The sequence below is a fragment of the Prunus dulcis genome, chromosome 2 (genome assembly GCF_902201215.1).
Source record: "Prunus dulcis chromosome 2, ALMONDv2, whole genome shotgun sequence".
Lineage (NCBI taxonomy): Eukaryota > Viridiplantae > Streptophyta > Magnoliopsida > Rosales > Rosaceae > Prunus > Prunus dulcis.
Genome location: NC_047651.1, coordinates 15,603,225 through 15,617,390, shown reverse-complemented (window position 1 = coordinate 15,617,390; position 14,166 = coordinate 15,603,225). Strand labels below are relative to the sequence as shown.

Below are 14,166 nucleotides of genomic sequence, written 5' to 3'. Positions count from 1 at the left end.
TATGCATCAATGTGCCAATTGGTTGTCAACGGTGTTTTGTATGGGGCTTTTATTTTCCTCTTGCCTTGTGATTTGGGAGTCTTGGGACAAAGCATGCAATATAGTTTATCGTATCTCTCACATGCTCATCTTGATAGAAAACTGGGCCTCGTTGACATTCATTGGTAAATGGAAAAAAAAAGAAAGCATGTTTTATAGAAGGGAATAACTGTCAATTGAAGGTTATTTTGCAGGCAGTGATTATGTTTTGTCTGTGAAACAAAGACAAAAGTAACATACAATCTCACTCAATGCAACGCATGCAAGATATTCCAAGATTGTAGCCAAGGAAAAGGTCCATTTGTTGATTGATCTTCGGGAAAACCACCTATACCCACGTGATTGATTGGTCAGTGGTGTGATGTGTCTCCTTGTTGCATTATTCTAGTATCTCATAACCCTTGTGTAAGGATTATGTTCCCTAAACAGTTCTTGTTTACACTAGTTTAATACAAACAATAATTTTACGTTAATTTCTTAATTTCATTCATCAAACATTTTCTCTATATTATATACTCGAGAGAATTTCGTTGACGGATCGACGGGGATTATCAAATGAAAACAGGGTCTCTACTTATGTTTTATTTGCTGATTTCTTTTGGACATCACGCTGGAGTTTTGAGTTAAGATTTTCGAATTTGAGGTTAATCAAAGGTGGAAGCTCAAAACGTCACAAGTTTGGATGCATGAGAGAAATTTTTTTGTGACTGTCACATGATGTTACTAATTCACTTATGTTATGACACGTAGCTAATATCATATTTTGAGATAGAATCTCCTTCTATTGTGTGATTTCTCACATAACCTTCTATTGACTAACAAAATAGACGAATACGATAAGAAAAACACATTCATATTATAAAAGATATGTAAGTTGATGACCCGGACAGTATCAAATTAAGTGAACAAAGTAAAATGATGAAAACGTAAACTACATGAAACTTTGACAAACATATAACACGTGGTCTTTCCCATGAAGTGCTACAAATGTTGGGTAAGCACAACTACACAATCAAAGGTCGACCTAGCCAGCCAGGCATTACTTAAAGTTAGAGCTTCTTGCTTGCATTGTCAAAAATAATGCAGATGGTGGACAGATACTTATCTCTTTGTCATCCCATAATGTTGATCCAATCTTATTTATTCTATACAGATATTTCTTCTAGACCTCAATACAATAATCCATGCACAAAATTTTGTGTGTGCTTAATGCACGTAAAGCGCACGTTAAGCTAACCATGTGTCCCATGTGATAACCCTAGTTTAATTAACATCTTAACCCCTATATAATCCTCTTGCCCCATTACATCTCTCTTCAAACTCAGAGTTCAAAACAAAACCCTTCTTTCCATTTCACAACATCTCAATTCTCAACCAGAATATGGCCAAATTCAGCTTCTCCTTGCTGCTCATCCTCCTCTCTATTCTCTGCCTTTTGAGCAGTGTTGAGCCTTCCTTTGCTAGCCATCCTCAACAGCCTCGACGTTCCAAGGCCCGGGCCTACATCGAGGCCTCGTGCCGGACCACCCGTTACCCAAAGTTATGCGTTCACTGCCTCTCCACCTACATCAAGCCCAACATGACCATCCAAAGCCCACAGCAGCTGGCCCAAGTTGCCTTGTCCGTGAGCCTGTACCGGGCCCAGTACGCAAGAGCATATGTCCTCAAGGTGGCAAGAGAGCTCAAGGAACTGAAGGCCAGAGAATACCAAGTTGTGCATGATTGCTTGAACCAGATCAATGATAGTGTGGCCCAACTCAGTGAGTCCATTAAAGAACTACGTCGTTTAGGGCAAGCAACTGTGGGTGATGACTTGTTTTGGCACATAAGCAATGTTGAGACTTGGGTGAGCACAGCTTTAACTGATGCATACAGTTGCGTGGATGAGCTTCCAGGGAAGAACATGAGCAAGTTGAAGGCCACCATTAAAGGGAAGGTGCTGAATGTGGCTGAGGTCACCAGCAATGCTCTGGCTTTGTTTCATAGATTTGCTCAAAGGTACCGAGCTGCAAAGAAGCCCTGAGGGATGGCTTTAGGTAGCTAAGCCTTTTGAGGATTTCATGCGTTTTGGTTTTGTGTCATGGTTTAATTTAATCTTGTTCTTTTATATATGTTAATTGTTCATGTTAATATCAATGTATGAAATACACACAATGAAGCCTATGAAGGGATGTGAATATACCAAGTTTTTCTTTGTGTCATGGTTTAATATTGTTCTTTTATATGTTGTTACTTAAAGATGTTTTTTTTTTTCTTTTTTCATACAAGAATAATGTGACATATATCCGATTGTAATAGAAAATGAATCCTTAAACTCCTATCAATAAGGTTGATTACGTGCCTTTGTACATTAATTGGTTAATATGCAACAGTAATTATGAGTCACTGGGAGCATCTTGTTAATGATCATTTGGTCTAATAACACTTATTCTTCACTTTGTTAGAGGGAATTACAAGTCTGAATTTTGTGGACGACTATTGTTGATAAGAGAAAAAAAAAGGGCAATTGTTAAAGGAAATCGTGAGGCTTGGTACATAGAATGATTTTTTGGTTTAGCTGACCCTAATTCATTGCCACAATATTGCTGCGAACTCATGAGGATGGTAAGCTATTAGCTTTATAGATGAGACTTTGGGTTCAATTTAACTCATGTGTTCAAAGTTCAAACTCAATAACAGCTTCACTGATTGGCATATTATATAAAGAAGAAGTTGATTAATATGGGGACCTGCATGTTTTAAGTGCGGCGAAAGTTTGCCTCGGATGATTTGAATGCGTTTATTTTTTGGAGACTTGTACAAGTTAATTAGCGCAGATTAACATTAATTTGACTACAAAAACAAAAGGCAACACAACATTGCAAGTAATGATTTTAGTCTTTGAGCTTAGACAAAGCACCTTCACTCACGGTGGATTGAATCAAAGTTTTGGGGTAAACTCAAGATTTAAAACTTAAAATCTAAATTTTATAGGGTTTTTTTGATAATCATTTCAATTTCATTTTTATTTTCATTTTTTATGCTTAGATAAAGAAGAAAATGAGAGTAAGAATGGAAGTGCGGATGAGGTTTTGTCTATGCATATCCTGTAATATTTCCATCAAGCAATACAATATATTAACCCCTTATTAGGCCAATGTACTTAGTTCAATTGATTCCTTACACGAGTTTGATCCCTTTCGATCAATTGTAGCAGTTTAAACTATCGGTTTTATTATATAAAAAATAAATTGATTTATTATTAGATTGATAAATTTGTTGTAAAGGAAATGATGAAGCCCACATTAAGAAAATAAGGAGATAGTAGTCAAAAGGTTAATGATGATGTTGGATAGAAGCATCGTGATGTCTCCCTTACCACTCACAGGTGCCATTTGCTTTGCCTATAAATAGACATCCTGCAAAGATACACCAACGGAGAAGAGAAGAGAAGAAAGGAAGAGTGAGAGGAAAGAAGTGAGAGTGAGAAACCTGAGTGCCAGTGAATTCTATCTGAAAAGAAATTATGTCAGTATAAACACCAGAAAGAGCAAATATAATTTTACTCTCAATATTCAATGGTACTTCCATACTCTGATTATTTAATTTTATAACAAAATTAAATTGCTATTATTTATACCGAAAACTAATCAAATTAAGTTGGATGCTTAATCGAAAAACGACACCAAAATTGATGTCATTTTAGCAGAAGTGCTAACCTGGGGACCAAATTTTGAGGGATTCGGAGCGCCAAACACATATCACCCGTTGGATTAATCCAACGGCTTGTAGTCTTAGTAACTTAAACAACTCGTGAGACCCATATGGACTTTCCAACCCGTTTCTGTAACCCACTTCACGAACCCGAATCGCAAACCCAACTCCTGTCTCTTTTTTCTCTTTCCTATCATCTCCATCTAATGAAATTTTTTTACGGGTTACACCTTGCAACCGCAAAAGGTTTTTTTTTTGGGTTCTTCTTGGACTTTTAAAGCTACTATATAAAACACCGTTGGATTAATCCAACGGGTGAGATCTGTTTGGAGCTCGGAGTCCCTCAAAATTTGGTTCTCAGGTGAGCACTTCTGGTCATTCTAGACAGGGACTGAACTCTCCCCAACGCTCAGTAGCCCCAGTTTCAGTAACAAAGGCGGGAACTGAAGACCTTCTTCTCCCTCATTTCTCTTCCTAGAAAATGGCAGCCATGGCAGAAGAAAACCCAAAGCACAAACATGAGATGGAGTTGGCACTATCAGTGCCAATGGGTGAGGAAGATGACGACGAGCATGGTGCCAAGGAGGCAGTGCTCCAAAAGTACTTCCTTCAAGAATGGAAGCTCGTCAAGTCCATCTTGAACGACATCGTATCCAATGGACGCGTCTCCGATCCCTCCGCTCCCCACAAGATCCGATCCATTGTAACTCTCTCTTCCATCTCTCTTATTGTTTGCTGCATTTGCAAGATTGGATTTTTGGTTTGAACCCATTTGGAATTGCTATTAGATAAGACCATTTCTATCAACTTTGTGATTAGAGACAATTTTAGGTGAAGAAGATATGAATTAAGTTTGCTTATTTAGGTTTGTGATCGACACCCATTTTGTGGCACTGAAATGAATTGGTTTTGATTTTGCATTTGTTCGTTGTACTCAATTTCTTGTATTTTTAGGATCCACGGCATTAAGACTAGGGTTTTGTGATTGGAGTTGGACTCATTTGGAGCAATTGGGAGGTGGACTGTGGTAAAACCAATATCTAGTGATTATATATAACTTAGGTTTGGTCATGGAGTTTGTGATTTACACTAATTCAAGTTTGTTTCTAAATTTGTCTTTCAAAGCATGTTCAACTTGAAAGAATGCTTTTGTATTATGTTAAGAAGTTGCTCATTTTGTGTATGTAGATGGACAAGTATCAAGAACAGGGTCAATTAGTAGAACCTTACCTGGAGAGCATCGTTTCCCCGCTGATGTTTATTGTGCGCTCCAAAACAGTTGAATTGGGTGCAGCGTCAGATGAAATTCTTAAAGTAATTAAACCTATATGTATCATTATCTATTCTCTGGTCACAGTTTGCGGATACAAGGCTGTTGTCAGGTTCTTCCCTCATCAAGTATCCGACTTGGAACTTGCTGTGTCTCTCTTAGAGAAGTGCCATCACACAAGTTCAGTGTCATCACTGCGACAGGAAAGTACAGGAGAGATGGAGGCTAAATGTGTGATGCTTTTGTGGCTTTCTATACTTGTGTTGGTTCCGTTCGATATCTCCACTGTTGATACTAGCATTGCAAACAACAGTAACCTTGGAAAACTTGAGCCAGCTCCTCTGGTATTGAGGATAATAGGGTTCTCCAAAGATTACCTTTCAAATGCTGGCCCTATGCGTACGATAGCTGCTTTGCTGCTATCAAAGCTTCTAACGCGTCCAGACATGCCAAAGGCCTTTTCCAGGTTTCTTTTATCATGCATATAGGTCATAAAACTGTTGCTTACCAACTTTCTACTTTAACATTGCATGCTTATGGGTTTAATAATTGATCGATCTTGTAAATGAGTGCTAGCTGTGAAATTAGGCACGTTGTATTTATTGGTATTTAACCTTGTAGCCAAGAGAATACAAGTTGATCCATTCTTGTTTTTCTTTCTGCTTCACCATATGTTTGTCCGATTTTTTTGAAGAACACATTTCAAATCTAGATATTGGTTTTACTGCTATTTTTATTTTATTTTAATAGAAGGTTGTTCTTCTGATATTTATTATTCCCATAAACATGATGAGCGTACATTTGTGTGTATACATATAGAGAGGACCTGATGTCAACTTATTTAACAGTTTACTTAATCCAACGGTTAATAGGAAACATATCATTACTTACATGCTCTAAAAGGTTGTTGTTTTAACTGTTAGATTTTCATCCAGTGGCTTAGAACGTGATAAGTTTCATATGAATATACTTAACCTCATGTACACACACACACATGCTCATGTGCATGCATCTATCGTAATTTATTTCTTAGCTATTATGCTGAAATTCAAGAGCACTCATATTATTGTTTTTTTCTTACCCATTTCTTCCTCAGCTTTGTTGAGTGGGCACATGAAGTCCTATCTTCTCTGATGGATGATGTCATCAATCACTTCCGGTTACTTGGAGCTACAGAAGCACTGGCTGCTGTTTTCAAGGTCTGCTTTTACTTCTTTGTTGTTCGTACTATTCTGAACCCAAATATAGTTTGCAATGTTCCATCTTAATTATATAAAAAGATAATGTCTTAAAGAGCAATAACTGTGACCCTACAAAACACTCAAGTATAAATTAGCAAGTACAATGAAATTTCAGAGGATTGCATGTTGCATATTGCATTTGATGCTTTAACCTGATAACATATTTGACCATATCCATTTTTGATTAAAATTTCCTTTAACTTCTGATACAAATGCTTCAATTGTGCTGGATCACTTATGGATGCTACAATTTACTTACATCAGATATCTATTTTCAAAATTGGTTGCCATTCATACTGCCTTGGTCTTAATATTTCAATGTCTTAATACTATTTGTCATAGACAGGTTGGTGGGCGGAAACTCTTGCTTGATGTGGTTCCTATTATTTGGAATGACACCTCTTTTTTGATCAATTCTAGCAATGCATCTCGAAGTCCATTGCTTCGCAAGTATCTGATGAAATTAACTCAGAGGATTGGGCTTACTTGCCTCCCTCATCATACACCTTCATGGCGCTATGTGGTTAGAAATGCTAAATTCTTTACCCTTTTTTTAAATTCTGAACTTCGATTGAGTTAGGATAATTTTGAACATCAATGGTTAAGATGCTTAAATTTATTTAAACTTTATTTCATTTCAACTGGAAAGTATATACTTTGCAATTCCAGTTATATGTCCTACCTTGGGTATTTTTATTTTCAGTTTTGTTTGTTGCACTTTTTGGAGTATTTAGAAGTATAAATTTTCTGAGTGGGGTTGCACATTAAGCGATTCTTTGCATTTGACTTATAAACACAACCTCTTTTTCTTTCTGTACATTGATTAAAATTCAGGACTACAATGGATGTGTGGCCTTTGGAAAGAAGCCCTGATCTCTTCTGGTTACTATTATTTTTTTCTCTGATGGCTTTCTCTTGCCTTAACCATGGACTTTTGATGTAGGGAAAGAAAAGAACATTGGGAGAGAACATTACTTTGTCTGCATCTGAAAAAACGGGTCAATGCAATTATGCTTTGAATACTGAGGATTCAAACTCAGAACCAAGTTCCAGCTGCCTGCAAGATGAAGAAATGGATGTTCCAGAAGTCGTAGAAGAGATTATTGAGATGTTACTCACTGGGTTGAGAGATACGGTATGAGGAACAATCTGTCTTTGTGGTAATTACAGTTGTTTAATTTAGCTAACTGGTTTATCCTTTTCACCAACCTTTTTGATTAATCCATGAGGTGCTGTCCTCAAATTAGTTTGTGGACCTTGAGGAATAAATGCTCATCACATCTCCTCTTCCCTTTTGGGATGTGAGCAATTATTTTTGACATGGACTAATTTCAATATGCCTGTCTTTCATCTTCTTCCATAAGTTTTAAGTCTCCTATCAAACCACAAATGTGAGTTTCTTTTGCATGGATATAGGTTGAACCAGAGAGAAACTGACATTGGCAGTTTTTCAACCTTGTTTTAGTTTTTTATTTTTTCTCTTTTATTATTAAACTTATCTTTACTGCGAACGTCCGCCCCATGAAGCGCCGGGAACCTTTGCTCATGTGATATTTACTTGTTACTAATAGTATGTTTATGCAGGACACTGTTGTGCGTTGGTCTGCTGCAAAAGGTATTGGCCGCATTACTTCATGTCTTTCATCTGCTCTTTCAGAGGAGGTCCTGTCATCTGTCTTGGAGCTATTTTCACCAGGCGAGGTATAGTGTGGGTGCTTTCTTTAGCTTATTGTTCCACACACCTACCATTAAAATGGTTAAAACTGTTCATGTTGGAAAATCTTTCATATTTAAATGGTGTACCATAACCCTCTAAGATATGGCATTTTATGTGCATTCATTAGTTGAAATTATACCAAATTTGTAGCTCAAACATTTGTGCTGAGATGTTATATTTTCCAGGGTGATGGGTCATGGCATGGTGGTTGCTTAGCATTGGCTGAATTGGCACGGAGAGGGTTGCTTTTACCTATCAGCCTTCCTAAAGTTGTACCTGTTGTCGTGAAGGTGTCTTGAAAATTGATATTTCTCTTACCCACTTATAAATCTAGTGTATATTAGTTGAAATTTTTTGTTCAACCATATCAAAGTGTATGCCATATTAATGACAAAAGTTTTCCCTCAATAATGAAATGATTTTACATTTACATTATAGCTTGAATGCCTTTTCTCTTTTCCTTTGGTTTCTTTTTTCATTATGTTATGATCTTGGTGTACTATACTTCTTGGTACGTATGTCATATTTGAACTCTACTTTGGTTTTGTGGCCTTAGATAATGTTGAGCTTGAAACTTTCTCTGCACTAGGTTGTTCTAACATGGTGCTGTTGCTCTGTTGAAGTTTAGTGAAAGATTAATGATCAATGTAAATGCTGAATTAGAAAACTTTGACATTTCTAATGCATATATATATATATATATATCATGATCACTTTTGAATCCTTTTCTAGTAATACCTATCTATATATTTTTTAATCGCTTTTTGGGCATAAGTGCGAGAAAGATAAATGCTTGGCTTGCAGAGGATAGAAATTAGCACTGATGATGAGTATTTTTTAAACAGGCACTACATTATGATATTCGAAGAGGTCCGCATAGTGTTGGATCTCATGTACGGGATGCTGCAGCTTATGTTTGTTGGGCTTTTGGTCGTGCATATTATCACAAGGATATGAGAAATATATTGGACCAGCTTGCAGCACATCTTCTAACAGTGGCCTGCTATGATCGTGAGGTGCTAACTTTACTATTAGTATTATTTTCACTATTGTTTCATACAACGTGTGATTCAGGTTTTTTAATTTTATTTTGATGATGCTTAGGTGAACTGTAGAAGAGCAGCTGCAGCCGCTTTTCAGGAGAATGTTGGAAGACAGGGTAGTTACCCACATGGAATTGACATAGTGAATACTGCTGACTATTTTTCACTTTCTTCACGAGTAAACTCTTACGTTCATGTTGCTGTCTCTATTGCACAATATGAGGGTTATCTTTATCCATTCGTGGATGAGCTGCTGTATAGCAAAATTTGTCATTGGGTACGCTCTTACTTGAATTGTTTTGATTTATTTCAACTGCTTGTACAGTTTCCACCTGTTTGCTAAGTTACTTTAAGCTTATTTTCTCCACAAACATAGCTACCAAATTGTGCCTGGAAAGTATGTTTTTATATATCACCATAGAACTTATAAAGCATGTTCTGTAGATATCACCTAGTTTGTAACTCCTTCGGAAAACTAAATGTGTCACGAACTAGCTTAAGAAAATAAGTTATTGAACCAGCCATAAAATTGTTGGTTGGTCTCTTAGTACACGACGAGTCTTTGGGCCTTGGGCCATTACTTTGGCAGAACAGTTGTTAAGTCAGTAGTAAGTTGGTTCTCAAAGGTCTCTTTTTTGTTGTTAATTTAGTTTGCTACTGGTAGACTCTGTGTACTGTACTGAATAATTCATGTATTCATGCAGCATGAATTCTTTTATATGTAGTGTGGAACAGTGGAAGGTTGTAGTTTTATTCATACAGAAGGAAGAAAAGGTCTGAACTTTGAATGTTTCTCTGATGGGTGTGAGAATCCTGATTCCAAGGACCTGTAAAAAGTGACTAATTGTGTTTGTCAGTGTGACTGCTACCAGTAAAAGGAAAAAATAAAAACAAAAACAAAAAACACAACAATGTTGTAAGAACAAAATTTTTGTTGGCATACATGGTTTGCTCTGAGTAGCACATAGATTGTGATTTTCTTTTGTAAATTTTGTCCATATTCCTATGTATTTCATCATTCAGCATCAATACTTTTGTTACTGTAGCATGCTATTGCAAGTTTAATATGCTGACAAATATGGAGATTTGTAATGACTCAATGTCATCAGGATAAAGGCTTGAGAGAACTTGCTGCTGAGGCCCTTTCTGCACTTGTTAAATACGATCCTGACTATTTTGCAAATTATGCTTTGGAGAAAATAATTCCTTGTACTCTCTCATCTGATTTGTGCATGCGCCATGGAGCGACACTAGCAGCTGGGGAACTTGTTTTGGCACTACATCGATGTGATTATGCTCTTTCCACTGGTTGGTATTCTTACCTCTTGGAAATATAAGTAAAAAGCTCACTGAGTACACTAAATTTAAATTCTTAGATTTAAAATTTAAAAGGAATCTTTGTATGTAGCTTTGTATATTTCAAATAAACCAACTTAGGAACCGAACTTGGGAAGAAGTAATACCTGGAAATGAAAACAATATTATAGGGAAAAAAATGTGTACATAAAAGCATTATTTTTTTAATTTTTTTATCAATTCAAGATTTTTGCCTTTTCTGAATGGTTCTTGTTTACTGGTTATGGTCTTGATTGCAAAAACCATTGTGATAGTGTTTAACTTGTCTTCAGATATGCAAAAGCGTGTTGCTGGTGTTGTACTTGCTATTGAGAAAGCACGCCTTTATCGTGGAAAAGGTGGAGAAATTATGCGTTCAGCTGTTTCCCGGTTCATCGAATGTGTATCTATATCTTCTGTGTCACTGCCAGAAAAGATAAAGCGCAGTTTTCTTGATACACTTAATGAGAATTTGAGGCATCCTAATTCTCAGATTCAGGTGGTTATTTCTTATTGTGAAGGCTTGTAGCTAATTGCTTATTTTATTTCTTTGTGATATCTGAATTGTGAATCAAGTTTTTCAATGTGATATGCAGGATGCTGCTGTTAATGCTCTGAAGCACTTCGTCCAAGCATATCTGGTTGCTGCATCTGTTGGTATTACTGGTGATATAACATCAAAGTACTTGGAACTCTTGACTGACCCAAATGTAGCTGTAAGAAGAGGATCAGCATTAGCGATAGGTGTTTTGCCATGTGAACTTTTTGCCCATAGGTGGAAGGATGTGCTCCTGAAGCTTTGTACCTGTTGTGCAATTGAGGTGTAAAAGAAGTTTTAAATCTCCTCGGCTTTCTCCTCTTTTGGAGCAAAATATAAATGATGATCTCCTTATTGACTATTCTTCATATGCAGGATAACCCTGATGATAGAGATGCTGAAGCACGAGTCAATGCTGTCAAAGGACTTGTGTCAGTGTGTGAAGCATTAGCTCAGGAAAAAGAACATTCTGGTATTGATAATGTGGAGGATGACATGTCTTTGTTCCTTCTCATCAAGGACGAAATAATGACGACTTTATTGAAAGCTCTTGATGACTATTCCGTTGATAACAGAGGTGATGTGGGTTCTTGGGTGCGTGAGGCTGCTATGGATGGCCTTGAGAGATGTACATATATACTATGCAAGAGAGATTCTGTTGGTCTCACTGCAAGATCAGGTCAAGTCGATTCTGGACTGGAGTTGCAGAACAGTGATGACAGTAACCAGTTGTATTCATTGTTTGATGCAAATCTTGCTACCAGTATAGTTGGAGGAATATGTAAGCAAGCGGTAGAAAAGATGGATAAACTGAGAGAAGTAGCTGCAAAGGTGCTACAGAGGATTTTGTACAACAAGATAGCCTATGTCCCACGTATACCACACAGGAAAAAGTTGGAAGAAATTGTTCCTAATAAAGCTGATTTAAAATGGGGGGTAAGTATACACCGTCCAAATCTATACTTTTGTTTGTAAATAATTGGAGTCCTTTGACGGAGAGCCCATCATGTACTTGCTTGTAGGTACCAGCTTTTTCATATCCTCGTTTTGTACAATTGCTTCAATTTGGCTGTTTTAGCAGATCAGTGCTATCTGGGTTGGTTATCTCTATTGGTGGGTTGCAAGATTTTTTAAGGAAGGCATCACTCACAGCATTATTAGAGTATCTTCAAGTGGTAGAAAGTGAAGACCAGAAGGAAAGGTCCAGAGAGTATATGCTATCTACTGACATGCTTTGGGTTCTCCAGGAGTACAGGAGATGTGACAGAGTCATTGTGCCTGCATTGAAGGTAGTCCCAGATAAAACCTATTGCTTAGAAATATGAATCTTATCGTTTTATGGCAATTAAAGGAATGGGGGGCCCTTCTTTTCTTGATTGCATGCCCTACTATTAGGTGACCAAATTTTTCTGTCCCTCATTCTAGTAAAAGGGCAAGACTAGTTTATTATTGTACTTATTTCTTGATTACTTTATTTGTTTTCTACTTACCCATACCTATAACTTATGTGCTGGAGATCTTTTTTTATTTGGGAATCAATATCGATATTGATGTTAATGTAATTATGTAACCACATGGTTGTAAAATATGAGAAAGCAGAGTTAAGTAATTAGTTAGCTTTTTGTTTCCTTTTACCTCCTTGGCTGGCTTCAGAGAGAGGATGTCACGACCATGTGTAAACAAGTTCATAACCTATTTGCCCATCATCGCAGTAAATTATAGCTATAAACTTAACTAGATTAGCTCTCTAATTTCTTTTTATTCATTTTCTCATGTTTGTTTGTTTGTATTCCTTCCCACTTATATTTCAACTTGGACATTAAGCTTGCACAATTTTTTTGTTATCTAGTTCTAGTGCAACATTTTCCTGCCTTGCTTGGTCAAGTTCCTTGATTTTGATGAAATCTCTTTGGTATTGCAGACCATTGAGATTCTATTTAGCAAACAGATATTGTTGAGTATGGAGGTTAGCCCTTTATCATCTTGAAACTTTTAGCTATATGTGGTCTTTTGCCACTCTCACGATTATATATGATGTGAACATAGTTGTGATTTATTTGGATCTCAATTTCAATTTACAGGCTCATACACTCGTTTTCTTTACCGGTGTTTTGGATTCTTTGGAAGTAGAATTAAAAGGGTCAAGGGACTTCTCCAAACTTTATGCAGGCATTGCAATACTTGGATATATTGCTTCAGTTTCGGAATCAATAAACACTCGGGCCTTCTCTCATCTTCTCAGTTTTCTAGGTCATCGCTATCCTAAGGTTTGTGGTTCCATGAAGTTTAAGTATTTATGAACCCTATTCATTAATTGCATTGCCTCCTTTACATGAAGCATCTTGCTTTCAGAGTGAATTCTCTCTTAACGGATTATATTTTGTTCTTTCCTCAACACAGATACGGAAAGCTTCTGCTGAACAAGTTTACCTTGTCCTCTTGCAAAATGGGGGTCTTGTGGCCGAGGACAAGATAGAGAAAGCACTTGAAATTATTTCAGAAACCTGTTGGGAAGGTGACCTGGAAGCAGCGAAGATCCATAGGCTAGAGTTGTATGATATGGCTGGTCTCGACACAGATATACTTCAGAAGGCTAGTAGCAGAGTCTCAAATAAGGATGATAGCAGAAAGCCAACAGCAGATGAAAATGCATCGTATTCCTCGTTAGTTGAGTCATCTGGATTCTAAATGTCTAAAAAACTAATGCTCTGATTTCTGCTAGTATCGTCCTTCCCTGTAGTTTGCTTTAGTTCTATCTGTGTGCTTCAAGATACTTGCTGAAATTTTGTTCGGGAATCTCCAAAGATCTAAATACGTATCGAGAATGAATATATGAGAGCTTGTTTGTGTAATTTGATCTGCTTGTTTATCATGTTCATGATAAGCGTTTAGTAAGAGTGCTTTGTAAATAGTTGCACTGAGATGAAATAACTGAGCGCAAATTAGAGATTGTCAGAAGTTTTTTTGTGTGAATTTTTTTACCTACTGATACACGAGCTCAAATCAGACAAATTAATTGTTTCTCTTTAAATAACTATTTATTGAAAATAAATTTCAATTAAGTTTTGTATTTCCTCTCTTCATTTAATTATGTTTTGCACACTTCTTCAAATCACAAACTAGCAATCAATCCTCAGATTTATTTATTAAAAATTGATACAAATTTTACGAACTTTAAAAGACACCGAACTTTCCAACCCTCTCTTCCTTTACAAGAACAAGACTCAACTTGAAACACCCCCATTCTGCTAATCTCTCTATCGCTTCACAAAAAATTTAAAAACAAAAAT

At 36.7% G+C, this 14,166-nt stretch overlaps 2 protein-coding genes across 6 annotated transcripts; both read left to right on the top strand.

Annotated features, from left to right (window-relative positions):
- The first annotated feature begins 1,376 nt into the window (after nucleotides 1–1,376).
- LOC117619002 (pectinesterase inhibitor 9-like) lies at nucleotides 1,377–2,226 on the top strand. Its single transcript, XM_034348818.1, has one exon. The coding sequence runs from the start codon at nucleotides 1,421–1,423 to the stop codon at nucleotides 2,060–2,062; it is 642 nt and encodes a 213-aa protein (XP_034204709.1). The 5' UTR covers nucleotides 1,377–1,420; the 3' UTR covers nucleotides 2,063–2,226.
- Nucleotides 2,227–4,112: 1,886 nt separating this feature from the next.
- Nucleotides 4,113–13,834, top strand: LOC117618997 (tubulin-folding cofactor D). Of its 5 annotated transcripts, none has more exons than XR_004584517.1 (17): nucleotides 4,113–4,435; nucleotides 4,921–5,468; nucleotides 6,099–6,201; nucleotides 6,590–6,766; nucleotides 7,187–7,378; nucleotides 7,828–7,944; nucleotides 8,146–8,250; nucleotides 8,806–8,976; nucleotides 9,065–9,280; nucleotides 10,113–10,311; nucleotides 10,632–10,837; nucleotides 10,935–11,159; nucleotides 11,252–11,812; nucleotides 11,958–12,165; nucleotides 12,798–12,842; nucleotides 12,958–13,143; nucleotides 13,277–13,834. XR_004584517.1 is itself a non-coding variant. In XM_034348811.1 (17 exons), exons 1-17 carry the CDS (start codon nucleotides 4,214–4,216, stop codon nucleotides 13,562–13,564), a joined length of 3,828 nt encoding a protein of 1,275 aa, XP_034204702.1. In that variant the 5' UTR covers nucleotides 4,117–4,213; the 3' UTR covers nucleotides 13,565–13,834. The 5 variants fall into 5 exon arrangements, 4 of the variants coding, with proteins under 4 accessions (XP_034204705.1, XP_034204702.1, XP_034204704.1 ...); XM_034348811.1 differs by having other exon boundaries at nucleotides 4,117–4,435; nucleotides 11,899–12,165; XM_034348813.1 differs by lacking the exon at nucleotides 6,590–6,766 and having other exon boundaries at nucleotides 4,117–4,435; nucleotides 11,899–12,165.
- Nucleotides 13,835–14,166: the final 332 nt, after the last annotated feature.

Coding starts and splice junctions, on each gene's coding strand:
- LOC117619002 (XM_034348818.1), top strand. CDS start 1,421: ATGGCCAAATTCAGCTTCTCCTTGCTGCTCATCCTCCTCTCTATTCTC.
- LOC117618997 (XM_034348811.1), top strand. CDS start 4,214: ATGGCAGCCATGGCAGAAGAAAACCCAAAGCACAAACATGAGATGGAG. Junction 6,767..7,186: donor CACCTTCATGGCGCTATGTG/GTTAGAAATGCT, acceptor CTTTTGATGTAG/GGAAAGAAAAGAACATTGGG. Junction 12,843..12,957: donor AGATATTGTTGAGTATGGAG/GTTAGCCCTTTA, acceptor TTCAATTTACAG/GCTCATACACTCGTTTTCTT.